At 48.4% G+C, this 27,650-nt stretch overlaps 5 protein-coding genes across 5 annotated transcripts in view; 2 read left to right on the plus strand and 3 right to left on the minus strand.

Annotated features, from left to right (window-relative positions):
• Positions 1-314: 314 nt before the first annotated feature.
• On the plus strand, positions 315-27,435 carry LOC148648577 (GTPase IMAP family member 8-like). The gene is made up of 3 exons (XM_088607007.1): positions 315-378; positions 24,080-24,730; positions 25,420-27,435. The coding sequence occupies exons 1-3, from the start codon at positions 363-365 to the stop codon at positions 26,328-26,330; spliced, it is 1,578 nt and encodes a 525-aa protein (XP_088463133.1). The 5' UTR covers positions 315-362; the 3' UTR covers positions 26,331-27,435.
• LOC148648578 (GTPase IMAP family member 7-like) lies at positions 7,124-12,979 on the minus strand. Its single transcript, XM_088607095.1, has 2 exons — positions 10,688-12,979; positions 7,124-9,612 (listed from the first exon to the last, which is right to left on the minus strand). The coding sequence occupies exons 1-2, from the start codon at positions 10,710-10,712 to the stop codon at positions 8,666-8,668; spliced, it is 972 nt and encodes a 323-aa protein (XP_088463221.1). The 5' UTR covers positions 10,713-12,979; the 3' UTR covers positions 7,124-8,665.
• LOC148648579 (GTPase IMAP family member 8-like) overlaps positions 13,318-27,650 on the minus strand; it is a 72,819-nt gene continuing 58,486 nt past the window's right edge. Inside the window, exon 6 of the mRNA XM_088606959.1 lies at positions 13,318-13,790. Within this exon, the coding sequence (XP_088463085.1) occupies positions 13,624-13,790 (167 nt within the window). The 3' untranslated portion in view covers positions 13,318-13,623. The remainder of the gene's footprint in view (positions 13,791-27,650) is intronic.
• Positions 13,795-17,346, minus strand: LOC148648580 (GTPase IMAP family member 7-like; the record flags this gene model as incomplete). The annotated part of the gene is made up of 2 exons (XM_088606601.1): positions 17,338-17,346; positions 13,795-14,607 (listed from the first exon to the last, which is right to left on the minus strand). Coding segments are annotated over exons 1-2 (822 nt in total), but the record flags the coding sequence as incomplete, so codon positions are not given.
• On the plus strand, positions 18,332-22,125 carry LOC148648581 (GTPase IMAP family member 9-like). Its single transcript, XM_088607068.1, has 2 exons — positions 18,332-18,475; positions 20,078-22,125. The coding sequence occupies exons 1-2, from the start codon at positions 18,430-18,432 to the stop codon at positions 21,085-21,087; spliced, it is 1,056 nt and encodes a 351-aa protein (XP_088463194.1). The 5' UTR covers positions 18,332-18,429; the 3' UTR covers positions 21,088-22,125.

Here is a 27,650-nt window from a genome sequence, read left to right on the forward strand (position 1 = left end):
CCGACTAAACACCTTTCATTTCTTCTTCTGCGTGTGACATGTTCCCAAGACACTGGTGGCTCTGAGGAGGTACAGCCTGAATCCCAGGCTCAGGCTCTCTGCTGTCAGAGCCAGCCTCGATTTGTGGCTGTTTTGTATGAACATGTGGACATGATATGTGTTCCTTCTGGCATCCCACACCTCTCCTCCCCCTCTCGTATCCCCCTGTCCTGTCCCGAGTCATCAGCCCATTGGATCAGCGAGGTCCCTGTGGGTGTGGCTGTAGGGCCCGGGCTCTGTCCCCACTTCCTTATACAGACAGGCAGTGAGCTGAGGACTCTCAGAGCTACAGTACGTACTGGAGAGACAGACTCACCGCCGAGATGATGGAAGAGACCGGTAACTCCGACTCTTTAAACTGTACTTGTTACAGAATAGTATTTCAGGATTATGGTCATTCCACAGTTCCAAAGCTTCTGACAAGCCTCTCATCTTACACAGAACCTGACATATCATAATAATAAACTTTATTTTATAGAGCGCCTTTAAAGGTGACTTCTCAAAGTGCTTTGCCGAATAACAACAATAAATAAATAAGACGAATACACAAGATAAAACACAATTACAATATATAGAGGAGACCGTGGATGGTGGTACTAAGAAAAGTAGATGCAGAGGGGTAAAGCATGGAACCAGTTAAGTAAAGACTCTTCTAAAGAAGAAGGTTTTGAGTCTGGATTTGAAGGAGTTTAGAGAAGGTGACTGTCTGATATCCTTGGGGAGAGAGTTCCAGAGCTTGGGGGCATAGCAGGAGAAGGCCCTGTCGCCCATACAATGTAGACGGGCTTGGGGGACAGTAAGGAGGGCAGAATTTGAAGAGCAGAGGTTGCGAGGTGGGGAGTAGGGCGATAATAGTTCAGACAGGTACTGAGGTGCCAAGCCATGCAGAGCCTTATAGGTGTGCATGAGGATTTTAAAGTCCACACGGAATTTGACCGGAAGCCAGTGCAAGGACTCCAGGATAGGAGTAATGTGATCACTTGCACTAGACCTGGTCAAGATTCTGGCTGCCGAATTTTGGACATACTGCAGTTTATTCAGAGTAGATTTAGATACCCCAGCGAACAGAGCATTACAATAGTCAATTCGAGAGAACACAAATGTGTTGATTAGCTTAGAGCTGAGGAAGGGGGGTCAACATCTCCTGAACATGGACAATTTAGCACAGCCAGTCAACCGGACTAAACCCACATAAACCCATGAAGACAATACATACATGCATCCTCACAGTACTCCAGCCCAGAATCAAACCCAGGACCCTGGTGGAGTGAGACTACAACCATACCACCAATCTACCCCAATTTCAATATTCCTTCATTCTGATGCATTTCATACAGACTTTACATGAGAAAAAGGATAGTTTCATTTTTAACGTCAGCACTACAGCACACTGGAGGAAGATAAGTGTTTATATTCTTCATAATCACTTGACTTCACAGCACTGTTTCTTAAGAAGACCACACTGCCAAACAGGTTCAACTTGAACTTTAGCATTCTATGTTGTTTATGTCTCTGGACTGTCAAGGTGGAGACAGAATGAAAATGTGGATGTTCAGCATTTCTTAAAAGTCACTTGATTTACAGAAAAAGGACAGATTTCAGTGTTCAAAACACATCAATCATAGTCAAGGTGTGAGAGGAATGTATGCACATGTATTGTATGCTTAGATGATAAAACCAGCAGGCTGGGCCAGGATGCTAAATGAAAAGACAAGAACACGTAACTGACAAAACACATAAAAACAAAGAAGTGTGCTTTTTGAATGACACATATTTCCTTATATTATTGAAAGAGCAGCAGATAAACTGTAGCTACAGAGACCAAAGAGTTAAGTGACTTTCTAGGATTCAGAGGTGAAACATTAGTGTTCACTGTGGTTTCAAATACAGGACGAATCATGAATAAGACAACGTTCTCCTGCTCCTCATCCATCACTCTGGTGTCGTCTGATCAGTGTGACACGTGCCAAACACATAAATTGCCTAGATACTTTGAGGTGAGACTGGTGCTTTCTCAATGAGACCCCAAAGGTGAACTATCAATGAGTTAGCAAAGATGTTGGAACAGTCTGCAGCTCCTGGCTTCACACTCCTGACACAGAGATCAACTTCCTGCTCTACACAGATGACCTGGTCCTGCTGTCAGCCACAGAACAGGGCTGCATCAGAGCCTGGCACTGCTGGAGCAGTACTGTCAGACAATGGGCACTGCCAGCACATCTGGACCCAGAACAGCAGAGCCTGGCACTGTTGGAGCAGTACTGTCAGACCTGGGCACTGCCAGCCCATCTGGACCCAGAACAGGGGCTGCAGCAGAGCCTGGCACTGCTGGAGCAGTACTGTCTGACCTGGGCACACATCAGAATTACATTAAACTGGACAAGCACCTGACAGATGCCCACAGAAAAACATTTGCCAGGTACAGAGTAAAATAGCTAACAATGTGTGCAGGACCAACTAGGCCAGTAGCAAGTACTAATCAACATAAAGAACACAGCAATAATATATTGGTCACACTTGAGAAACACTGCCTAGAGCTCCCAGCATCACAAGACCCTGCTGAGCCAGAGCTGAGCCCAGAGAAGAGCCCTCAGCCAGCTGGTCCTGAAGCTCACAGTGACATTGCAGTGAGGGGGGCTCAGAGGTTCCGTCCTGCTGTGAGCTGGTATTGATATTGGACCTGATATTGATATTTGATATTTGATATTTGATATCTTCTTTTCACCCTTCAGCGTTTAACTCAACGTTTACTTACTCCTTCCCTGAAAACCCAGTGCAGAAGAACCAGCAAGCCCAGCTCCCCGGTTCCGGGCCAGATACCGGACCGGGCCGCTTCCGACCACACCTGCCAGCCGCCCGGTACCGGTCGGATCTGCCACCGCCACCAGGGGGCTCCTGCTGCGCAGCCGCCCCACTCTGAGGCCTCTAGCGTGTCTCTTGTGCACGATCCACTCTACCACCTTCGATGTAAGTAAGCACAGTGCTTTAGTTCCTCTGTTCAGGGAGACGGAAGCTGACTTGTACTTTGGTGCATTCGGGCGCGTTTCTACATCGCTTCGCTGGCCTGAGGAGGTCTGGTCACTGCTGTTGCAGTGTAGGTTAGTGGGCAAAGCTCAGGAAGTTTGCTCTACACTTTCTTTAGTAGAAATATTGCACTAGGATACTGTGAAGGCTGCAATCCTACATGCATACAAACTGGTTCCTGAGGCGTATAGACAACGATTTCGAAACCACCAGAAAGTGTTGAGCCAAACTTTCGTTGAAGAGAAGGGCGTTCTCATTGATAAGTGGTGCGCAGCCAGCAAAGTGAATGATTTTAACTCATTATGTGAGTTAGTCTTGCTGGAGAAGTTTAAAGGTTGTTTACCTGAACGTGTGGTTGTGTATTTGAAAGAACAAAATAACTTCTTTATCGCAAGCAGCTGTTTTGGCAGATGAGTTTGTGCTCACGCACAGAAACATTTTCATGTCTGTGTCTGCGGAGAAGACTGTCTACCCCAGTTCACAACCTCGGTCTCCCCCAGTAAAAACTAGTCCCCCACATCCTAAAGAGGAGCGTGAATGTTTTTACTTCCACAAGAAAGGTCATGTTATTTCTAATTGCATGTCTTTGAACCTTAAGCAGCAGCAACAATCCTAAGAGTGCTGGGTTTGTTAAGACCATTTCCCGTTCTGCTATTCCTTCGTCTAGCAAAAACAATCCCCCTGACCCTAGTTGTGAACCATTTATTATGGAAGGATTGGTTTAGCTAACGGGTAGACCAGAAAATAATTCAAATACTAAGAGATACAGGTGCAGCCAGTCGTTTACTGTTGCAGACGCACTGCCCTGTCTGATCAGTCTTTCTTTGGTTCCAGTGTATTAGTTCAAGGCATCGAAATGGGTTTTATGAAAGTGCCTTTACAACGTGTACAATACCCCACAAACATGAGAAAGCAAATTTTTTGTTGAGAAAACAACTCACTTCTAGTTTTTGTGTAGTTAAAGCTTCTCATTTCACAGGCTGTGGTGCAGTATGTGTTTTTTCATAATGACTAGAATAATGAAACTCTCTCTTTGCTGTCCTTGCTCAGAGGACAGTCAGAAGTCCTGAGACGTGCAGACAGAAACCCCAAACTGCACTGCATGAGCCAAACAGCACGTTCCCAGACCTGATCTCTCGCACACAGCACCAGAGTTTGTTCTCAGTTTCTGTTCTCTTCCTTCTGCACCTGTTTTGAAAGTTTAGTTGCTTTAAGTCAGGCAAGTCTTTCAGTATCTGGAAAATGGAGTATTTAATCCTAGTTCAGGTGGGGAGCTGAGTCAGCATGCGTAGGTTGCAAAGGAACAAGTAAGAGGTTTATTCCCTGCTGAGAAGAGAAGAAAGAAAACAACATTTCAAATCCATTTGTTAATACTAGATTAGTAGTACTAGACTGAAAGGAAAAATTAGATTTCTCTTTTACTGAAGATGTATATTTAAAATTTTATATTGTTTTATATTTTATGTGTCCCAAGTTGATATTTTTCAGGCACACTTTGATTGAGATTTGTAGCCTTACTATATTATACTTTTCTGTGTTTATTGCAACAGAAAATTACAGGTGTGTCTAGAAGTGTCAGTCTTACTACAGGCATGTCTGACCCAATGTACTGTGTCTGAGACTGTCACTCCTGCTGTGAGTGTCTGATACAGTGTCACTCCTGCTGTGAGTGAGTCTGATACAGTATCACTCCTGCAGTGGGCGTGTCTGATACAGTATCACTCCTGTGAGTGTCTGATACAGTATCACTCCTGCTGTGAGTGAGTCTGATACAGTATCACTCCTGCAGTGGGTGTGTCTGATACAGTATCACTCCTGTGAGTGTCTGATACAGTATCACTCCTGCTGTGAGTGAGTCTGATACAGTATCACTCCTGCAGTGGGTGTGTCTGATACAGTATCACTCCTGCTGTGAGTGTCTGATACAGTATCGCTCCTGCTGTGAGTGTGTCTGATACCAGCTGAAGGCAGGCTGTGTGCAGCTCTGTGTGCTCTTGTAGACAGGTATTTCAAACACTCAGAAGGTGGTGGAAACAATATCCCTGAAGTCAGGTATTTGTCACACGCAGGAGTAACAGAAGAAACAACTTAAATAAGTCTAGACCTGCAAGCAGATCGAATAAGTCCTCAGTTAGCACTGGAGATGCAGAGCTCAGCTGGAAAGTAAACCAGCAGAGAGTGTTTGTACAGGTCCGCCGATCTAGAATATAATCCCTGAGACGCAGGAGCCATCCGAACCAGATGACTCAACACCTGCCCTTGCTCCTGGTCACAGGACCATTGCTGTTGCCACACTCACAGGTGGATCACTAGTGGAACATTAATTCATCCCTGCTTTCCTCAGAGAGGAGCTCTGGGGACTGGCTGTGAGCTCCTGTCTCCTGCACGTCACTGACACACAGACGTCCGGTAGATCTGCTCTGGAACAAGCAGGTACAGCCCTGGGCTCCTGAGAGACTGGGCTACTGAGAGGCTGGGGTCCTGAGAGACGGCGCTCCTGAGAGGCTGGGGTCCTGAGAGACGGTGCTCCTGAGAGACTGGGGTCCTGAGAGACGGCACTCCTGAGAGACCGCGCTCCTGAGAGACTGGGGTCCTGAGAGACTGGGGTCCTGAGAGACGGCGCTCCTGAGAGACTGGGGTCTTGAGAGACGGCGCTCCTGAGAGACTGGGGTCCTGAGAGACGGCGCTCCTGAGAGACTGGGCTCCTGAGAGACTGCGCTCCTGAGAGACTGCGCTCCTGAGAGACTGGGCTCCTGAGAGACGGCGCTCCTGAGAGGCTGGGGTCCTGAGAGACGGTGCTCCTGAGAGACTGGGGTCCTGAGAGACGGCACTCCTGAGAGACCGCGCTCCTGAGAGACTGGGGTCCTGAGAGACTGGGGTCCTGAGAGACGGCGCTCCTGAGAGACGGCGCTCCTGAGAGACTGGGGTCCTGAGAGACGGCGCTCCTGAGAGACTGGGGTCTTGAGAGACGGCGCTCCTGAGAGACTGGGGTCCTGAGAGACAGCGCTCCTGAGAGACTGGGGTCCTGAGAGACTGGGCTCCTGAGAGACTGCGCTCCTGAGAGACTGGGCTCCTGAGAGACTGGGCTCCTGAGAGACGGCGCTCCTGAGAGACTGGGGTCCTGAGAGACGGCGCTCCTGAGAGACTGGGCTCCTGAGAGACTGCGCTCCTGAGAGACGGCGCTCCTGAGAGACTGGGCTCCTGAGAGACTGCGCTCCTGAGAGACGGCGCTCCTGAGAGACTGGGGTCCTGAGAGACGGCGCTCCTGAGAGACTGGGCTCCTGAGAGACGGTGCTTCTGAGAGACTGGGGTCCTGAGAGACGGCGCTCCTGAGAGACTGGGCTCCTGAGAGACGGTGCTCCTGAGAGACTGGGGTCCTGAGAGACTGGGGTCCTGAGAGACGGCGCTCCTGAGAGACTGGGCTCCTGAGAGACTGCGCTCCTGAGAGACGGCGCTCCTGAGAGACTGGGCTCCTGAGAGACTGCGCTCCTGAGAGACGGCGCTCCTGAGAGACGGCGCTCCTGAGAGACGGCGCTCCTGAGAGACTGGGCTCCTGAGAGACGGTGCTCCTGAGAGACTGGGGTCCTGAGAGACTGGGGTCCTGAGAGACGGCGCTCCTGAGAGACTGGGCTCCTGAGAGACTGCGCTCCTGAGAGACGGCGCTCCTGAGAGACTGGGCTCCTGAGAGACTGCGCTCCTGAGAGACGGCGCTCCTGAGAGACGGCGCTCCTGAGAGACGGCGCTCCTGAGAGACTGGGCTCCTGAGAGACGGCGCTCCTGAGAGACGGCGCTCCTGAGAGACTGCGCTCCTGAGAGACGGCGCTCCTGAGAGACGGCGCTCCTGAGAGACTGCGCTCCTGAGAGACTGGGCTCCTGAGAGACGGCGCTCCTGAGAGACTGCGGTCCTGAGAGCCGGCAGGCTGGCCGTGTGCAAGAGTCACTCAAGACTGGGGAGACTGGGGCTGCTGTCAGGCTGCTGTCTTTCCCTTGAAAGCTCAATATGAACTTGTACACAAACTTGACCTCTGAGTGTGTTAATCAGTGAGGAGATGACACAGTGGAGACAGAAAGAGGTTTATTTTAAGGTTTCAGACAAACAGAAAGAAAGTGTCATGAAAACACTCAAAGACCATCAGTTATAAAACCATTGTCCTCCATTTCACCAACACAGTTTGTTTACTTCTGGTTTAGCTCAGTGCTCGATAACAAGTCTGCAAAAAAATATATGTATTAAACAAAAATAAAACAGTAAGATCTCTGTGTGCAGCTGATTCTTGGGTTAGTAACACACTGACAACACCTTTTAAGCCAAGCTCTTAACAAGTATGTCAGATTAAATGATAATTACATAAAAATGACTAAGATTGTTGTTGCAAGAAAAAAAAGCAAAACATTTACAATTTAAAGGAGAACTGCAATGCTGTTCTTATATTTCAAGGTTATAATGAATCAGCAGTGATGAGTGCGTTTCAAACCACAATGAAATTGCCAAATACATGGTAATGTGTACAACTTCCAATTTATAACACAAAAGAGATGAGGTTTCAATGTCTTTGTAGTTTCATTGTGTGTGATTTAGAATCAGGCAACAAGACTTCTGGTGACGGGAAAAGTAGGCCTATTACATTGTAAACATACTTTACACTGGACAAATTTTGCTACTATATTAATCTTAAATATTTTCATGAAACCGAGATGTACAAGGCAATGTGTTTTTTAAATACTTTATCTAAGTATTGCACAAATAAGAGCCAATCTTGTAAAAGTGCTCTATCATTTTCACTGGTGGTTATTCTTTGGTAAATCTTTACCTAAAAGAAATAATCTGGCAGGATGTATATTCCTGGAGGACTTGCTGAGCCCAAGCCGATTTGAATGAGTTCAACTGATATGATATCAACTTTGAGACAGTTTTACCGGGAAATACTACTTGTTTACTCAGCATTCAGATCATGTTCGAACATTTCCTGGGTGAAATGTCTGCTGCATAATCTGTACTTATTCGCTCGTCCATCACGCTGAATCAAGTTGAGAAACTTGCCGATGGGACCAACGTCAGTGCCCATGTTTATTACCCATCTCCTGGCTAGCTGAGTATCACCTGGAAAAGGAAACAGGCTGACTTTCTGCAGATCTGATCCTCTGTTTTGTGTGTGACCACTATGTTCTGAACAGCCATATGCTTGACAGTGAGGCATTGTTTAAAATATATACGCGAGTTCATAAATACAAAAAAAGGATTAATGTAGTTAGGAGACCATGTTTCTCATTCCCTTATTCTCATTCACTCGCCACTATTTGCTTGGTGACTAGTGAGCAGGAAGGCCTGCTTTCACATCACAATTCATGAAAACTCGCTCTTGCCTGTTACCAGACCAGCAGTTTCTCGTCTGCCTTTGACAACATGGAAACCATACAGCACTTTCACAAAGCTCAGGATTTTACACTTAATTTGAAATTTGTAAAATGTCATGATACCATCAATTAATTTATTTTATTGTTGAGATTTAACACTCTATCTGAGAAATGAGTACTGCAGTTCCCCTTTGATAAATAATAATAGTAACTCTGTGAGAGTGTGGCTCTGTGTCTCTGTCTCCTCTCACTGCACTCTGCACTTCTCTGCTACTTCTTTTATTTTCTCTCTGTTGGCTACCACAGCTCCTGCTGCTGCCCCTGCAGCCAGTCCTACAGCTGCTCCTACTGCTACTCCTACTGGCCCCCCCAGTAATCCCACTGCTGCTCCTATTTCTACTCCTGCGGCTATTCCTGCTCCTATCCCTGCTGCTCCCACTCCTGCACCAGCCACAACACCAAACCTCCGTAAAAATGCGTTGTTTCTCTCTGCTCGATCTCTGGGTTTAGGAAGAAGCTTTGTATCGTCTCTGTCCCCAGTCCCTGTCACCTCCAGGATCTCCTGCTCCTTCCTGATTTCTCTCTCAGCTTCCTGGTACATTTTATTAGTATAGTGGCCTTCTCTGTTCCTCTCCACCATCCTGTCTATCTTCTCCAGCAGCTCTGCCACCTGACTGCGGTCCTCTGGATTCTCATTGTTAAACACATGATAACCACCCCCACATTGACTGACAAACTCATTAAGATCTTTGCTATCCATGAGAAAATCCTCAATACTCTGACCCCTCAGTTCTTCCCCATGTGTGAAGAGCACCATGGTGTAATCTGCTGCTCTCTCTCCAAAGGTCTTCTGGATCAGCTTCACTGTGTCCTTCTCCTCCTGTGTGAATCTGCCCAGCTGGAGGACCACCAGGAACACATGGGGTCCCGGGGAGGACAGAGATATAGACTTCACTATCTCATCTGTGACCTCGTCATTGGACAGCTCTGTGTCAAACAGGCCTGGAGTGTCGATCACAGCAACACTCCTCCCTGACACCTCTCCTGTCCTCTTCTCACACCACTGTGTTACTGTGGAGGGAGAGCACTCTGATGTGAACGCCTCTCTCCCCAGGATGGTGTTTCCTGCTGCACTCTTCCCCACTCCAGTCTTCCCCACCAGCAGGATCCTCAGCTCAAAAGTTTTCATTGACTCTAAACAACAAAAACAGTCTAGTGGTTAACTGCTCATGTGAAAACAGCAAAACTGATGTGAATACAATCTTTGGGTGTAACTGGCCCCAGAGCAGGTAACCTGTATTGTGTTCTAGAGTGAAGCCTAAGCAAAGGCTCCTGACTTTAGGAAGAGTTTTTCAGGCTTTCCTTTTTTCTTTAAATATGGTCCTGGACCTGTTTAAAATTTAATTATTTTAACTGGTCTGCATGAGAGGGCAGTATGTTCAGAGAGGATGTAGACTGTTATCTGAACTAAATTCTCCAGAAGGCTGTGTGGAATGACCTGCCATCCTCAGTCACCTGACCGGTTTGTGTGAGACAATTGGCTGTAAATAAATTGCAGTTGTATCATTAATTATTATTCATTATTCATGGTGTTGTACTAAATGTACTATTAAATTAATTAATGCAATTTGATCACTGGTGGATTTAATCTCTTACAGATTGGTGGTGGTGGAGGGGAGTCCCCATTACCTGTAAAGCACTTTGAGTGGAGTGTCCAGAAAAGCGCTATATAAGTGTAAGCAATTATTATTATTATTATTATTATTATTATTATTATTACAGAGTTATTCATCCCACATTTTTTAAATTTTGCAGTTTTAGAAATAATGTACAGCTGCTACATATAAAGGATGAGTTAACAGAATCTTTAATAGAATCCAGTGTAAGAATCAGAGTAAAGGGAGCTCAGATCTGATGAGGTATGGGGTTACCTGTAGATCTGAAATAGGGAAAGAGGTGTCGGGGCTGAGGAGAGGAGTTGAGGACATCAGCATTCTAGACTACAGGATTAACACCGGCAAGAGATTGACTCTTCACTGGTTTAAAGTCTCTTTACTGTTCACACAGTCACACAGTGTCTTGTACAGATTGAGCAAAATGTCATTCTTGCACAGCTGCAGATAATTCAAGTATTCTGGTCCCTGAGAGACACATAACTGAGGACCTGAAAAAAAATTTCACCAGCACAACAAAATAGGCTTTCATTATAAACACTCCTTTCCCACTGTAGGTGATTACACAAATGTGTAGGACAGACTGGCAAACTTACCTAAAACAAGATAAGATAGGCTCATCTCTGCAGTGTGCTGGAGATCAGGTGGAGCTCAGTGCAGTGTGCTGGAGCTCAGTGTGGAGATCAGGTGGAGCTCAGTGCAGTGTGCTGGAGCTCAGTGTGGAGATCAGGTGGAGCTCAGTGTGGAGATCAGGTGGAGCTCAGTGCAGTGTGCTGGAGCTCAGTGTGGAGATCAGGTGGAGCTCAGTGTGGAGATCAGGTGGAGCTCAGTGCAGTGTGCTGGAGCTCAGTGTGGAGATCAGGTGGAGCTCAGTGCAGTGTGCTGGAGCTCAGTGTGGAGATCAGGTGGAGCTCAGTGTGGAGATCAGGTGGAGCTCAGTGCAGTGTGCTGGAGCTCAGTGTGGAGATCAGGTGGAGCTCAGTGCAGTGCTGCTATCTGTAGTCTGTATCCACAGTGTTACAGCTCTTCCTCTCTCAGTCTTTATACCTCAGGCTGACGCCCTGATCCCTCCCAGTGACAGGAGCTGCCAATCAGACTGCAGGACAGGGGAACCGCTGAAGGAGACCAGCAGGATGTAATATCTTGTGTGTGGAGTGTGTCTGTGCTTGGGACTCGCCTAGAACCTCTCCGCTATTGTGGACATCTCACAGCATCACAATATATATTTCTGCTTTTTTTTCTAACAAATATCTGTTTTTGACATCTAAATACTCTATTCTGTTCTACTTGTCATTATTAGAATTATTAAAATTTAGCCAAACAACTGAATATTTTTTTTCAAAAACACTGCTACTTTTGAGATATATTATGGCTTTTTTCAGTTTGTCCGATGAATTTTGAATAATTACAAAATAATGGCGAATATAAAGAGGCAGCGATTTTAGTGCCCTGGCTTGAACTCGTTTCACTGTTGACATCACAGTGTTGGCTGGAGATCAGCACTGTCACATCCCCCCAAAAAGAATTTCCAAAAGCCCAACGCAGATTTCACACTGAGCTAAAAGCAAGTCAGTTTGACTGTGTTTTTTTTCGAGAACCTGAGCACTATGACCTGTGTGTGGGTTAACGAGGAGGCCTGTACCCTATACACAGTAATGCCGTGCACTCACACCTGCAGGACAGAGTGGGAGTCAGTGACTGGAGGCTGCTGCTGTGGACAGCTAAAACAAGGATGGGGAAGTGGGGAGAGACAGAACAACAGATATAGACTGGGGCTGTAGATGCGGTGGGTTGGATGTTCAACCAGTAACAGAGAGAGAAGGCAAGAGGAAGGAGATGTTTCATTTCGGGGAAATGTTTCACACGGGAGAAACAGAGCAATAAAGAGAGCTGAGGGCTGTGAGGCAGGGAATCAAGGAAGTGTGGGATACCGATCATGCAAACAAACAGCATTGCTGGGAAATGGGGTGGAGCCATTGCTGAGTTGCCACGTTTGTATCAGTGGTCAGGAATGACATCATGGCAAGGACACATCGTCAGAATTCAGAGATTTAGAGAAGCTTGTTAGAGTGTTTCTGAGATGTGTAGGGAGAAACGGAGTATGAAGAACACCCTGTCTTATCAGCTGATGAAGGGACAGGAATACGAGAGGGAGTTCTGTAGGGCAGAACAAACAGTGAAGTACTGATAGTCAGCCCAGTGGACTTCTTCAGAACCAGTGGTAAAACAACAACAGAAGGACAGTAGGAACCACAGGTTATGAAGAATTGAGTTAAATTCTTCCAGCAATATTCCCACTATCTTCGATGGCAATATTTACAGTAGTTCTTCTTCCCATTTTGTCTTAATATGATCTGTCGGGTTTTTTCTAGAACTCATTATACCCTGATAGAGTGTTGATATGGTTTTACAAGTGCCCTTATTGTAAGCCTGGATAATGATCTGTATGACTTGATTTAGTTGAACATCTGAATCATGTTTCTTGATCTCTTTTAAAAAATACTGACACATCTTTAAGAGTCTGAAAACTTCATAGATTTCCCTTTTCCATTATTCTACAGAATGAGATAATTCCTCTATGAGCCCACACAGTGGAGAGAGAGCTGGGGTGTCACCGTGACCCCAGGACTGAGACACACAGTGGAGAGAGAGCTGGGGTGTCAGTGAGACCCCAGGACTGAGACACACAGTGGAGAGAGAGCTGGGGTGCAGTGAGACCCCAGGACTGAGACACACAGTGGAGAGAGAGCTGGGGTGTCAGCGTGACCCCAGGACTGAGACACACAGTGGAGAGAGAGCTGGGGTGTCAGTGAGACCCCAGGACTGAGACACACAGTGGAGAGAGAGCTGGGGTGTCAGTAAGAGTGACCTTGAGCCAGGACAGCTCAAGAGAAATAACAGCATGCAACAATTAGACAAAGACTGAAGAGGTTCATTGATTGTGTAGGTGTATTAAGATTTGGTTTAACCCTCCTGGATCAGAGTTGGACACCTTGCCACAGGACAAAGAGGATGATGTGATGCACAGGAGGAGGAGGGCAAGAGGAGGGACGTGAGAGTGAAATGTGAAGAAGAGATGTTTGTGTGAGATATAGGCAGATTTGAGAAATCAGGGCAGCAATGTTTGGGATTTAAAACATCGGGAAAAAAAGACGTGGTTATTATCAGCCCTCGCAGTTTTCAGTTAAGAACTTCCATTTAAATCAGTCATTGAGTACGTTTCCCATTTTAGTATTCACCAGTAAATTATTGCAAAATGATTTTAACTTCCATTCCTTTGAAGTTTAACTTAAAAGAGTCAAAAGAATCACCATCAATGTAGAAACCACACAAGGGATCAATGCTTCAGGGAGACTGGTAAGTATTTTGGAAGACTTCAGTTTGTAAAGTGATCCTTCCACTTGTTACAGAGGAGACGATTCAGCCTTGTCTGGAGTCAGGAGGATGCACGCTCTCATACAGAAAGGAAGATGTTCAATAGTATTCCCACAGTGGCCTACGCTGTGAGAGTGTGGTGAATCCCTCTCTCCTCTCACTGTACTCTGCACAGTTTCTCTCTGTTGACTATCACAGCTCCTGCTGCTGCCCCTGCAGCCAGTCCTGCTGCTGCTCCTACTGCTACTCCTACTGGCCCCCCCAGTAATCCCACTGCTGCTCCTATTTCTACTCCTGCTGCAGCTGCTGCTCCTACCCCTGCTCCTATCCCAGCTAATGCTCCTACTCCAAACTTCTCTAAAAATGAGTTGTTTCTCTCTGCTTTATCTCTGGCTCTTCTCTCCTCCTGTCTCCAGATCTCTCTCTTCTTCTTCTCCAGCTCCTCTCCCCTGTATCTCCTCTCCAGCTCCCTCTCCTGTCTGCGGATCTCCGGCTCTCTCTCCCTCAGGATCCTCTCCTGCTCTTGTCTGATGGCAAATTCTGCCTTCTGGAACATCTTATTGGTGAAACAGCCTCCTCTGTTCCTCTCCACCATCCTGTCTATCTTCTCCAGCAGCTCTGCCACCTGACTGCGGTCCTCTTGATTCTCATTGTTAAACACATGATAACGACCCCCACATTGACTGACAAAGTCCTTGAGATCAGCACTCTTACTGAGAAAACCCTCAATACTCTGACTCCTCAGTCGATCCCCGCGTGTGAACAGCACCATGGTGTAATCTGCTGCTCTCTCTCCAAAGGTCTCCTGGATCAGCTTCACTGTGTCCTTCTCCTCCTGTGTGAATCTGCCCAGCTGGAGGACCACCAGGAACACATGGGGTCCCGGGGAGGACAGAGATATAGACTTCACTATCTCATCTGTGACCTCGTCTTTGGACAGCACTGTGTCAAACAGGCCTGGAGTGTCAATCACAGCAACACTCCTCCCTGACACCTCTCCTGTCTCCTTCTTACACTCTTTAGTCACTGTGGAGGGAGAGAGCTTAGATTTGAACTCCTCTCTCCCCAGGATGGTGTTTCCTGCTGCACTCTTCCCCACTCCAGTCTTCCCCACCAGCAGGATCTTCAGCTCAGGCACTGACTCTGAACAACAGAGGCTAGTGGTTAACTGTTGATGTCAGAATACAAACACAGTCTGGGGAGTAAGTGGCCCCAGTGCAGGTAACCTGTGTTCTGTTCTCGAGTGAAGCCTCACTAATGAGCTCCTGACTGTCAGAGTTCACACTTCAGGAAGAGTCTGTTAGATGTAAAGATGGTCCTGGACCTGTTTAGAATTGTGTGAACGCAACACACAGAGTCTGAACCTCGATTTGTTTAAGGTGTAACTCTGATAAGAAAGTGTCTGAGGGTGTCAGGGATGCTGGGGTAAGTTGACAGTAATGTTTGTAACTGAAAACTGTTTAGAACCTGATGCACATCTTTGTTGTACATACTTGGATTTATGAGTCTTCTACTGATGGTTTTGGATTTCCTTCAGTTTTTAAAAAACACATTGAGGTGATGTCATAAAAGGCACTTTGTCTTGTCATTTACCAAACCGCTTATCCCATACGGTGTGGTGGGAAGCCGGAGCCTACCTGGCAAGCAACGAGCACTAGGCAGGAAACACCCTGGACAGGACGCCAGTCCATCGCAGGGCCAGTGCAAGCCAGTCATACATGGGGACAATTGGGAGGCCACGGTAAAGGCCGATGGGGGAAATTTGGCCTGGACACCGGGATGACTCCCTCCTCTTATCGAGAAATGCCCAGGGATCTTTAATGACCCCTGAGAGTCGGGACCTTGGTTTAACGTCTCATCCGAAAGACAGCGCCCACTACAGTATAGTGTCCCCGCCACTATACCAGGGCTTTAGGACCCACACAGACCGCAGGGTGAGCGCCCCCTACTGGCCCCACTAACAGCTCTTCCAGCTGCAGCTTTTTCCCAGGAGTCTCCCCTCCAGGTACTGACCAGGCTCACACTGCTGGGCTCCAGTGGGTTGGCAGATGTGAATTGCAGGGTGATATGGCTGCTGGCTATAAAAAGCACTTGATAAACTAAATTGTATCATTGTTTTAACAGTGTTTCCACTCCACTGCCCCTAATTATTCATGGTTTTGTGCTAAATGTACTATGAAATTAATTAAAAGCATAATTAGATCAATCACTTCAGCTCTAACACAAATTCACCCCAATAAATATCAGTTTAGTAAATAACTTAAATCCTCCCATAATATTAAAGATGAGCACAATCTTAAAAGGTTTAATTGAGCAATTAGGGTTGAGTAAAACCGGAGAGCACACAGTGTCCTCAAGTCTAATTGAAACCCAACCCATCTGACAGCTCTGATTTCTAGAAAGATCCACTGTCTACTCAAACCCTCTGTTAAAAACTGAGCTGATTACTCATTGACACGTGAGTAAAAGCTTTAACTGAATCCAGGCCTGGAGTAAGAGTCAGAGTAAAGAGAGCTCCGATCTGAGTCGTGAGGAGTTAGCTGTAACCCTGAAAGTGAGAGGAATTGTCAGAGCTTAGGACAGGAGGCAGAAACAATCACTTTACTCCAGTAAGAACTGCCTCTTCATAGATTTAAGTCTCTTTACTGCTCACATAGTCACACTGTGTCCTGTACGGACTGAACAGTGTGACACCTGCAAAACTGCAGATAATCCAGGAGTCTTTGACTTGTTACATTCTAAGACCGGCAGGAACTGACTCCTCACTGCTGTACGTTGGTGTGTCTCCTGCCCAGACGCAGGTCTGAGGACAAGGTTACAACATTCTAGGTCCCTGGTCCCTGAGACACAGGACAGGAAATCTTTACCAGCACAACAAAACAGACTCAGTAAAAACACTCCTTTCCCGCTGTGGGAGTTTAAAAATACCAAAGGAGAAGCACAGACAGGCAAACTTACTTAAACGTGAGTAAGAGTTCCCCCCCATTTCCACAGAGTGGTGTGCTGGAGATCAGGTGGAGCTCACTGTGGAGCTCAGTGTGGAGATCAGGTGGAGCTCAGTGCAGTGTGCTGGAGCTCAGTGTGGAGATCAGGTGGAGCTCAGTGTGGAGATCAGGTGGAGCTCAGTGTGGAGATCAGGTGGAGCTCAGTGCAGTGTGCTGGAGCTCAGTGTGGAGATCAGGTGGAGCTCAGTGTGGAGATCAGGTGGAGCTCAGTGCAGTGTGCTGGAGCTCAGTGTGGAGATCAGGTGGAGCTCAGTGTGGAGATCAGGTGGAGCTCAGTGCAGTGTGCTGGAGCTCAGTGTGGAGATCAGGTGGAGCTCAGTGTGGAGATCAGGTGGAGCTCAGTGTGGAGATCAGGTGGAGCTCAGTGCAGTGTGCTGGAGCTCAGTGTGGAGATCAGGTGGAGCTCAGTGCAGTGTGCTGGAGCTCAGTGTGGAGATCAGGTGGAGCTCAGTGCAGTGCTGCTATCTGTAGTCTGTATCCACAGTGTTACAGCTCTTCCTCTCTCAGTCTTTATACCTCAGGCTGACGCCCTGATCCCTCCCAGTGACAGAAGCAGCCATTCAGACTGCAGGACAGGGGGACAGCTGAGCTGGTCCTGCTGAGGAGACTAGCCCTGAGACACGTCTCACCCAGCTCACTGACTGCTATCCCCACCTGTCAGAGAGCAAGACTCCACTGGCTTCAAGCACAGCTGCCTCACCTGTCAGCACACTGACAACCAGGGTACAACACGAGAAACTGAACAGAGGAAGTTCATTCTGAAGAGAGTGGGCATTTATTCCAAAACACGAGCCTAATAAATAAACACTGGGAATATAACTTTCCATTCCTCCACAGTGTTCTTTCTATAACTCATTAATACTCACCATCCCCATTAACCCTCACTGTATATACAGCTGGGAGGACATTACAGTTTTTCTAAAATGGCAGTCAATCATCTCCATACAGATAAAATGCCCACTATCTTCTGTTAAGACAGTGTAATTTGCTCATCCTGCTTCACACACAACTGCAGACGTTCTCCTATGTTCTTGCTGCTGGCTGGGAAAGAGGCACACTGCTGCTGAACTCTGGGATTAGCTGTGTAAATCTGGGGAAGAATGTTTCTCTAATCCCAGGATATTTGTCGCAGTGCAGTAGGAAGTCCCCTCACTGTCCTGGGGAGCACGATTCTCTGAGCAGCACTTCACCACAGCCGCCTCTAGGTGGAGCCAGAGGCTCTCTCTCCCCCCGTGCTCTTGCACACTGCAGCCACACGGACAGACCTGTTCCTCTTCCTCCATCGGCTCTCAAAGCACAGCTGGGACTCCACCGACAAAGTCAAGCAAAAGAACAAATCTCTCCTTCCGCACATATTGTCCCTGCTGGGGTGCACCTTGAAACGAGAAGCGTTTATAAAACGAGAAGCAAAAACTGTTCTGGAATAAACGTTATCAGAATCATTCTAATATCGTTTTTCTGAAGTTTATTTAGCAGTGTTGTGCTGGGCAGCATGAGGCCTCTACTAAAGTAAAGTTCAGCACAACACTGTCATTGCTGCTCATTTCTGTGGTGTGTTTTTAACAGACATCGATGAACATCCAGGCTGTATTTAAATAATTAATATTCTCACTGTAAAAGATGAACTTCTTACCAGTTCTTTCTCTATTTTATTGAAGGCCCCTGTAGATTGGCAGTGTTATATGGGACAGTCCATTTAGAATACTAGAACTGACAGAGCCTGCAAAAATCACTAAAAACACGAAACTCTCGGGAACGTACAACAGACAATTGGTTCGCTGCCCTTGACGTCATCTTTTCATTTTCCTAATCTGGAAGAGCAGAATTTCCTCTTTTGTCAAAGCTTTTTCGCTTTCTCTCCTCCTTCCTCTTGTACGCAGTATATATCCTCTTGCACGCCAGAAGAGCACCAGGCAGAGCCGCACACCGGTCTGTCCAGGTCTGAGCGGAGCTGCGCGATGAGCTCGCCCCTGACACAGCGGGAGGACCTGGGCGCGCGGGCAGGTGAGGCACCCCTCTGTCACCCACTTCCGCAGGCTGGCTCTGGAGGCTGGCTCGAGGCTGGCTCTGGAGGCTGCCTCTGGAGGCTGGCTCGAGGCTGGCTCTGGAGGCTGGCTCGAGGCTGCCTCTCGAGGCTGGCTCTGGAGGCTGGCTCTGGAGGCTGGCTCGAGGCTGGCTCTGGAGGCTGGCTCTGGAGGCTGGCTCGAGGCTGGCTCGAGGCTGGCTCTGGAGGCTGGCTCGAGGCTGGCTCTGGAGGCTGCCTCTGGAGGCTGGCTCTGGAGGCTGGCTCTGGAGGCTGCCTCTGGAGGCTGGCTCGAGGCTGGCTCTGGAGGCTGCCTCTGGAGGCTGGCTCGAGGCTGGCTCTGGAGGCTGGCTCGAGGCTGGCTCTGGAGGCTGGCTCTGGAGGCTGGCTCGAGGCTGGCTCTGGAGGCTGCCTCTGGAGGCTGGCTCGAGGCTGGCTCTGGAGGCTGGCTCTGGAGGCTGGCTCGAGGCTGGCTCTGGAGGCTGGCTCGAGGCTGGCTCTGGAGGCTGGCTCTGGAGGCTGGCTCGAGGCTGGCTCTGGAGGCTGCCTCTGGAGGCTGGCTCTGGAGGCTGGCTCGAGGCTGGCTCTGGAGGCTGGCTGTGAACCAGTGCACGGACAAGGGGATTTCACTTTTATCTCTCAAGGGCAGCTCTCTCAGGAGTCAGGACAGAGGTAGTAAAGTTCGTTATTTTACTGCATTATCGGTGTAAAACAGGTGGAGAGACAAAAACATCGGCAGTAACCAAAAGTTTTAAAAAAAGTTATTTTTTGCCTCTGCAGACAAAGCATCATATATAATATTTGTTAACCTGAAGATATTCTTACAAATATCATTCTCACTAGGGCAAAGTTTATTTAAAATATACTTCATGCAATTGAGTGTGCAGTTACAGTATGTTGCATGTGTGCCTCCTACGGAGAGTACTACAGTAGAAATCTGCTCCTTCTGACCAGCTAGTGCAGCATGTTTTAAGCCATTCGTATCTGTGGTCATATTGAGTGTAATATGATTTTTAAGTACAATATAATACATATATATAAATATAAATATGTATATAATACATATATAAATGTGGTTAATTTCATGCAAACATTGGATCACATTGGAGCAATAACATGTGCCGTGTCCACCTCTGTGATTTCTGAGGGGCTTTCAGACGGTGAACTCCAGGGTGTGGAAGTCAGTGTGCGGCTCTAGTTCCCTCTGAGCTGCTCACTGCGTGAGGTCTGAGCCCCGCTGAGCTCCTCGGGCTCTCGGTGAGATCGGCTGAGAGGCTTGTCGTACCTCCTCAGTGTCCTTTCCTCCTCCTCACCTGGAATCGTGTCGACCTGGTCAGACATCTTGGTGCAGAAGTGCCTCCTGTCCTCAGTTTTGAATGCACTTCTCCCAGCATGAAAAATGCATTTATTTCATGCTAAGTTTCCTCATGAAGGTGCTGCGGTTCTGTTGCGTGACAGTGCAGCAGCTGTAAAGCGCTTGAGAAGTCAGCCCGTGCGTTGTTACTGGGAACTGATACTCCCCAGTCAGCCTCTGTCCTCCTGCACGCTGCTCACATCCTCTCCCATCTGCTCCTCTTCCGCAGGCTTCTCCCATCGCCAGGCGACGAGGCTCGTGCTCCTGGGAAAGACGGGCAGCGGGAAGAGCCGCTCGGGAAACACCATTCTTGGAAGGGAGGAATTCCTGTGGCTGGCCAGTGCGAACTCGGTGACACAGCAGTGTGACAGAATCACCGGGGAAATTAACGGCAGGCGCGTCTCCGTGGTGGACACCCCGGGGGTCTTCGACACGCTCCAGTCCCACGAGGATGTCAAGAGGGAGATTTTGAGGTGCATGGCTCTGAGCGCCCCGGGACCCCACGCCTTCCTCCTGGTGGTGAAGCTGGGGAGACAGACCGAGGAAGAGAGGGAGGCCGTGCGGAGAGTCCTGGCGCAGTTCGGCGCGGAGGCCCTGAGGTACACCCTGGTCCTCTTCACCCACGGAGATCATCTCAAAGGGGACATCCGCGCGTTTGTCAAGAGCAACGAGCACCTCAGGGAGCTTGTGCAGAGGTGTCAGGGGTACCACGTCCTCAACAACAACGACGCGGGCGACCGCAGGCAGGTCACCCAGCTCCTGGAGAAGATCGACTCCGTGGGGGAGCAGAACTCCGAGCCCTACTACACTAACGACACGTTCCGCAGGGTGGAGACCGGCCTCCGGAGAGAGCAGGAGGAGATCCTGAAGAGCAGGTACCAGGCCGTGCCCCCGGAGGGGTCTGCCTGGTCCGCCGTGTCCGAAGAGGCCACACAGAGCTTCACGCGCAAGCTCCTGAGCGTGCTGGCGGGGGTGACCGTCGGGGCGCTCCTGGGGGCGCTGCTGGGGGCGGCCGTGGGGGCGAGCGCGATCGCTCTTGTGGCTGCAGCAGTCCCAGGCGCGGCGATCGGTGGTGTTGTGGTGGCGGCAGGGGCAGTGGTAGGGGCAGTGGTAGGAGGGGCTGCAGGGGAGCGGGCAGAGGGCCCAGCACAGGCGATCAAGGCCACGGTAGGCATCATGGTTAAAGCTGCAAAAAATGTGATTCAAGCAACTGCAGGATCAACAACAAAGGAGTGGTAAACGTGCCGGAGCAGAGAACATCACGGTCTGACAGCCCCGCGGTGAGGTCCTGAGAAGGCTTTTAAACCTCACGTGTGCCCCTGACCAGCCTGTAGAGCTCACACACCAGCGCCTTCCTGGCTGTGGACCCCTCACAGGGCCGCCACGTTCCGGCAGGCTGTCTGTGACACAGAGACCCATCGCCCCGCCTGAGCCGCCTCAGACAGCAGGGTGTGCGCACTCTGTACTGTCTGCTGGATTTAACACAGCATCACAGGAGAGGGGCAATGACCCGAAAAACATTTACAAGGTTAACCCGAGAATTAGTGACAATTTGAAGTTCAAATTAAGTAACAGGAATAATGACATAATGATTCTAATTTTTCAGCTTTGGTTCATTATAATTACAGTTAATTGACATTACTGCTGTGTGCGCATGTTCATTTGTGTGTACATATATATTTCTCTCTTCTCCTTTATGTTTTCAAATGCAAAGTTGAACAGCTTTCAGTCAAATACATTTGGAGGGCTATAACTCGATATTATGTCTCTTTTTATTCCTATTTTTAAGTTGAGCACATTCCTCAGAATGACCTTACTTTCTGAGAACTGCCCTTTGAGGAGATTTGATTGATTGCTATGTGACAAACCAGTTTTCAGCACATTTTATTGCTTATGCTGTGTTCTAGGCATTCATAATGACCATATAGTATCACAATCGCACAACAAAGACAGATGAATGAGAGTCCTCAGAGCTGTGTCTTAACAAGACAGTGATTACCACATAAACCAGCACATAAGAACTGACTGACACCCTCAATATCTTTGTTTCTGAAACAGTGTTCAGTTGAAATAATTACATATCCTGCCTGTCTTAAACACTCTCTTTCAGTTTGTACCTGAATGTGCTTTTTTTTAAAAACATTTACACTGTTTGCTTTCTTTTGCTCACTTGACCTGTTGTGGTGCTTAATGTTTTATGCGAAATGAGCAATTAAGTAATTTGTGATGTACGACTCACAATAATAAAGCTTACAATTATCTCTAATTAACTCACAATTTGCCATGAATGTCTTATTTGCATGGTGAACAACACTTTATGCCTTGACTTAACTCTTAATAGCTCTGCATACAGTTCTTGAACAGATGACCATCTTCTTTTAAAAATACACTGTGGACACTATGTTGGCACATAGTGTTGGATATTATAAAAGCACAGTGTTTGCAACAGCGGAGACTTCGTGATCCTCCAGATAAAAAGACTTGGACACTTATGAGTGTGCCCACTTGGGCGTCCCTGGATATTCTGGTCAAATGCTCCAGATCTAGGGGGTGGCCTTTGCCACAGAGCTCTCCTGATGGGTGGGATTCTTCTCGCCCAGCTGGGATGAGAGGGAGTTCTGTGGGGCAGGAGGGGGCAGCTGTTCTGGTCTCTGAGGCTGGGAGAACATGGGCTCCAGAGATTAAACCATCACTGCCTTCCGGATGGGTTTTCCAAACTGTCCAGCTGGGACAGCATGATCTCAAGGACACTTCGAGACAGACAGAGACCTTGAGGTGGAAGAACTTCAGTTTCCAAACCTTCACACGTATAATGTTACATCTTCATTAAACGAACACCCTTGCTTAATTAGTCACACTGTTTAATTCTCAAAGAACTAAGTATTCAACATCCTCAGAGACCTCGACAGTCATCCCAGTGGCACACAAGTCCAGAAGGACAGTAGGAACCACAGGGAAGGCCAGTGTGGTCCTTCTACTCTCTTTACAGGCTTAAACCAGCCTCATCGACTCGTCAGCGTAAACGACACAGGACATCTCAAACAGCTCCTAGTAGACCCTTCACATCAGACAATGAACCCACTTGGAAATGAGACATTGCGGTAGCTATAGTCTCTGATTGCAGAGTGTCATTAGTGAGAGTGTCGTGAACTTGCACACGAGACAAAGTCATTGTGATTCCCACATCACCTGAACAGGGGAGACCAGCAGCCCGGGGGCTTGGTGATCGTGTGACTTAGCAGAAATCAGTTCACACTGCTGTCGCTCACAAGGGTGAGACTGAGAGGCGTGCCCAGGCAGACTGTCGGCAGGGCTGGAACCAAAACTGAATTTCTACAGAAGCTGGTGTGGTGGAAGACCATGCCAGTTGTCCAGTTGTGCTCTCTGTGTCTGGAGCAGGGGGTATTTCTGCACACCCTGGCACCATCACAAGATTCATGTGCAACGTGGCCTTTGGACACCTTCCCTGCAATCTCTTCTGAACCCCTTGCAGTCTCCAGCCTGCTGTAGCTGCAGCTTCCTCACTCTGGACCCCGACTCCCAGCTGAGGCACAACTTCCTGCTTGCCAAGAGCACAAGAATCCAGCTCTCAAGAAATGCTTTTTACTGTGATGCACTACCTTTTAAATGGAGTTTATAACGACAGTTTGGGAGGGATGACAACAACCGAGCTCAATCAGACTCAGCTGTCAGTAATTAGCAATCGCTCCTGACAATACACTCCTCTCCCAAACGCTATAAATATCTGCGAGATCCCTCTCTCTCTTGCTTGTCTCTTCACTCCACCTCCATGGTATCAATGTGCAGAGTTTCTCCCTCCTGCAGCCTCGACCGGACTGTCTTGAAATTTAGAGGAAAACGAAGGAGGGGTGTGAAGCAGGAGACAACGCAGCTGTGTTGAATTGGGAATTGAAAATGCACAGACAGCACTGCTCCAGTAGCTCAGTGATTACAGCAGTGGGTAGCCAGTGGGGGCATTTCAGTCTCCATTACAACACAGACACACTCTGACACCTGCTCTGCCTGCTTCTGCAGGCTCAGGAGATCTCACATTAAATGCAGCAACTGGGTTAAATTTAAAACGGGTTAGTTATGCACAAGACATAAAATGTCTTTAAGCATTAGGTAGGAATTTACACAAAGCTCATTAAGATGTTCTAATACCTGGAAACTCTCCTTCCCTGAAGGCTCTCTGCTCTAATTCCTAACTCCTGTGTTCTTTCTGTCTCAGGTTTTGATATAGAAGCCCACTTTCCCACATGTTTCACTGACGCGGCCCTACAGGATCCATCGGGGCTGAAAATATTCCTCCTGGGGAGGACTGGAGTGGGAAAGAGTGCCTCTGGAAACACCATCCTGGGCCCTGGGCACTTCAGGTCCAAACCGCGGGCCGAGCTGGTGACCAGGGAGTGTGAGCTGGGCACAGGGGAGGTTGCGGGGAGGCCGGTGTGTGTGCTGGACACCCCTGACACACAGCTCCTCAATGAGGAGCACATGCTTCAGAATATTCGGGGTGTTTTCCTGAGGGCTCAGGAAGTCCACGCGCTCCTCCTGGTGCTCCCAGTAGGGGACGCCAGAGACACACATCGGGGAGCGCAGGAGATGATCCAGGATCTCTTCGGACCGCAGGCCCTGCGCTACACGATAGTGCTGTTCACCCGGGGAGAGGATCTGGAGGGGGAGACTCTCCAGGAGTACGTTCAGAGCCAGAGCAGGGAGCTGCAGTCGCTCGTGGAGCAGTGCGGGGGACGCACGCACGTCTTCTGCAACAAGAACACTGCTGACTGCAGCCAGGTCGCCCAGCTGCTGGACAAGATTGAGGCCCTGGTGAGGGAGAACGGAGGAGGACTCCACTCCAGGACCCCTGATTCACCAATCGAGTGTAAGTTCAATAGCAAACAAGGCCATGTCAACATGTCAAGCTAATTAAGTGGACCTTTGGGCTATAGGCGGGAAACAGGAGAACCCGGAGGCAAACCATGAGAACATGCAAACTCCACACAGACAGCACCCCCAGTCCAGAATTGAACCCAGGGTCCCAGTGCTGGAAGGCAGCATTGCTGACCACTGTGGCACCATGCCACCCAGCAGACAAAAGTTGATGCCATACAGTACAAAATTTCACTATTTGACTGAACAGATTTGTTCCTAAATTCATACAATCCCACGATTCTCATGCAAAGTCTCCCTTTCCCACTGGTGCAGGGTTGAATGTACTACAATTGTTCAGCGCTGTCAGGTCTAACAATGATGCTACTTCTTCAAGAAAAATTCTAGAAATCTCAGGCTAAACCCAACCAAAGTATTCAATACAACACATTTCCCTGGGGCTCCTTCTCTCTGTTCAGCAACAGAAATGTAAAATGAGATATGTTTTGTTCAGACAGTACTAATAAGGGTCAAAGAGCTGATAGAGGAAAACTTGAGAAATTCTAGTCCTTATCTCAGTTCTTGTTCCCTCTCCTGCCCAGCTAGTAGATTAGATAACTGTACCTGAGCATAGTTTTGCTTCATTTAATCTGAGCGAATGTGAACTCAGTGCCTCCAGCTAAAGGTCTTTCTCTTTCGCAGTGTCGGAACCCAGAGACCTGAGGATTGTGCTCCTGGGAAAAACCGGTTGTGGGAAGAGCCGGACAGGGAACACGATCCTGAAACAGGATGTGTTTCAGCATGAATGCAGTCCCAAGTCAATAACACATGAATGTCAGTGGGGCACAGGGACCGTGGAAGGCAGAAAGGTGACTGTGGTGGACACTCCGGGCTTCTTCGACACTGAGCTCCCTCAAGGCAAACTGAGGCGTGAGATTGGTAGATGTATCGCGATGTCCTCGCCCGGGCCACATGCATTCCTCCTGGTCATACAGCTTGGGCGACAAACGCCAGAGGAGAAACGAGTGGTGAGCGAAATCCTGAGGCTGTTCGGCCAGAAGGCTCTGAGGTTTGCTCTGGTCCTGTTCACCCACGGAGACAGTCTCGGGAAGGGGACCATGATCGAAGAGTTCTTTGAGAAGAACGATCACCTGACGGGCCTCATTGAGAAGTGTGGGGGCCGTTACCACATCTTCGACAACGAGGACAAGAGCAGCCGCACCCAGGTCAGGCAGCTGCTGGCGAAGATCGAGGCCATGGTGCAGCAGAACGAAGACGCCTTCTACACAAACAGAATGTACCAGGAGGTAGAAAATCGAATCAGGACCGAGGCAGAGAGGATACTCAATACGCTTGTTTTATATATGCCAAGAACGACAGGCAGACACACTTCAGGTGGTGACGAGCCTGAAGGCCGTGCAGCAAGGCTTTGGCGGTGGCTGAAAGAGAAAGCAAGATACCTGGCAGTGCTGTTCCTTTGCTGTTTCCCTTGTTTCATGCAAAACACAGAGGAAGACGACAGCAGGCAGACACTGTTAAGGAATGATTCGCACAGCACGGGTATAGAAATGAGGGAGCGAGGAGCAGATTCCGAGATAAGGCGTCGACGCTGAAGGCAAAGGGGGGGTGGAAACTCAAAAGGACAAGGATTTGGACAAAGAAGACGACACACAAGATCCTTACGATTCTCATCTGGTCTCATCAGATTACTGTCTATATAATCTCTGAAATAAATAAAGGGTGTGTTCCACCTGTACTATCTCCTATCACCAGCAGTTATCGGCCCTCAGATCACATATCAGGGCCTCCGAGACACAGGCGCCCAGCTTTCTAATCCGTGTCCTGGAATCAAACTGTAGCTGGTTTCCCCACTAGGATTATGCTTATTAGTGTAGGGATGCAAGGAGTGGCTCAGTCCAGTGAAGGTTTGAGATGAGCTTACAGTAATTGTCATGAAAATGGCCTCTTCCCGAGACCACTGAGGGAGACACACACCAGGTGTATTTCCCACAGAGCCCCGAACTGCACCAGTTTTTGAAGTCTGAGCCCAGCCATGTTATTCCCATGAATGGGGGTTTAAGAGCCCACGTTCTACTTCTGGCCCTGTGGCTACTCTTGAAGATACTGTCCAGCCTCTCTGCTGTTTCTGTGGCGTCTCGTACAACAGCAGGTGTCTGTTTCACAATTCTCTACAGCCAGGTCAAGGGAACAAAACAGTGACCACAGGCCAGGGCCAGATATCTACAATTGCAAAAAAAAAAAGTGTCATTTTGTCCAGACCACAAGCCTTGTGTCTTTCACAGCCTCCTGCAGATGTCAGCTGATCTTCAGAGAAGGAGACGTTTTTTCACTGCCCTGCCAATAACCGATGTGCATTGTTTCTGCCAAGTGTGCGTTTTCAAAAAAGCGAGTCCTGCTCTTCCACTTTCATCCTTCATCCCCTGAGACGACTCGATCGCCTCAATGGTCCTTATCCTGCGGTTGAGGGTTCAGTTCCTCACTAAATCATTCCTCTTTTCGATTATATTTTAACACTTTCTTTCTGAGTCGGTGTGACCCAAGGATGGACATTCCTGCACGAGAGAAGAACTGAAACAGCACGTTGGCGTGTCTGAGTGTCACGAATGCTCCCTTCCTTGTTACATTTGCACTTGGGGCTCTTAGCTTGATCGCTCTGCTCTGCGCGTTCTAAATAAAAGCAGTGTTCATTCACCTTGAGGGCTGGCTCTCTGCGCAAGCGTGTGGCCCACGATCGAGGAGGGAAAGAGAACAGGGGGGCAGCAGCTGCATGTGAAAAACACACCACACACACACACTCATGCTCACACTCACACTCACACTCACACAAACACACAAACACACAAACACACACACAAACACACAAACACTCACATACATATGACACACACACACACACACACACACCGCCGCGG

The sequence above is a fragment of the Lepisosteus platostomus genome, chromosome 14 (assembly GCF_059453375.1).
Source record: "Lepisosteus platostomus isolate fLepPlt1 chromosome 14, fLepPlt1.hap1, whole genome shotgun sequence".
NCBI lineage: Eukaryota > Metazoa > Chordata > Actinopteri > Semionotiformes > Lepisosteidae > Lepisosteus > Lepisosteus platostomus.

Excerpts from the sequence above, each read along its gene's own strand:
- LOC148648581 (XM_088607068.1), top strand. The coding sequence starts at position 18,430 with ATGAGCTCGCCCCTGACACAGCGGGAGGACCTGGGCGCGCGGGCAG. Across the intron at positions 18,476-20,077 it reads GGACCTGGGCGCGCGGGCAG|GCTTCTCCCATCGCCAGGCG; the intron begins GTGAGGCACCCC and ends CCTCTTCCGCAG.
- LOC148648577 (XM_088607007.1), top strand. Across the intron at positions 24,731-25,419 it reads CCCTGATTCACCAATCGAGT|TGTCGGAACCCAGAGACCTG; the intron begins GTAAGTTCAATA and ends TCTCTTTCGCAG.
- LOC148648578 (XM_088607095.1), bottom strand. The coding sequence starts at position 10,712 with ATGAGCCTATCTTATCTTGTTTTAG. Across the intron at positions 9,613-10,687 it reads CCTATCTTATCTTGTTTTAG|AGTCAATGAAAACTTTTGAG; the intron begins GTAAGTTTGCCA and ends TTTGTTGTTTAG.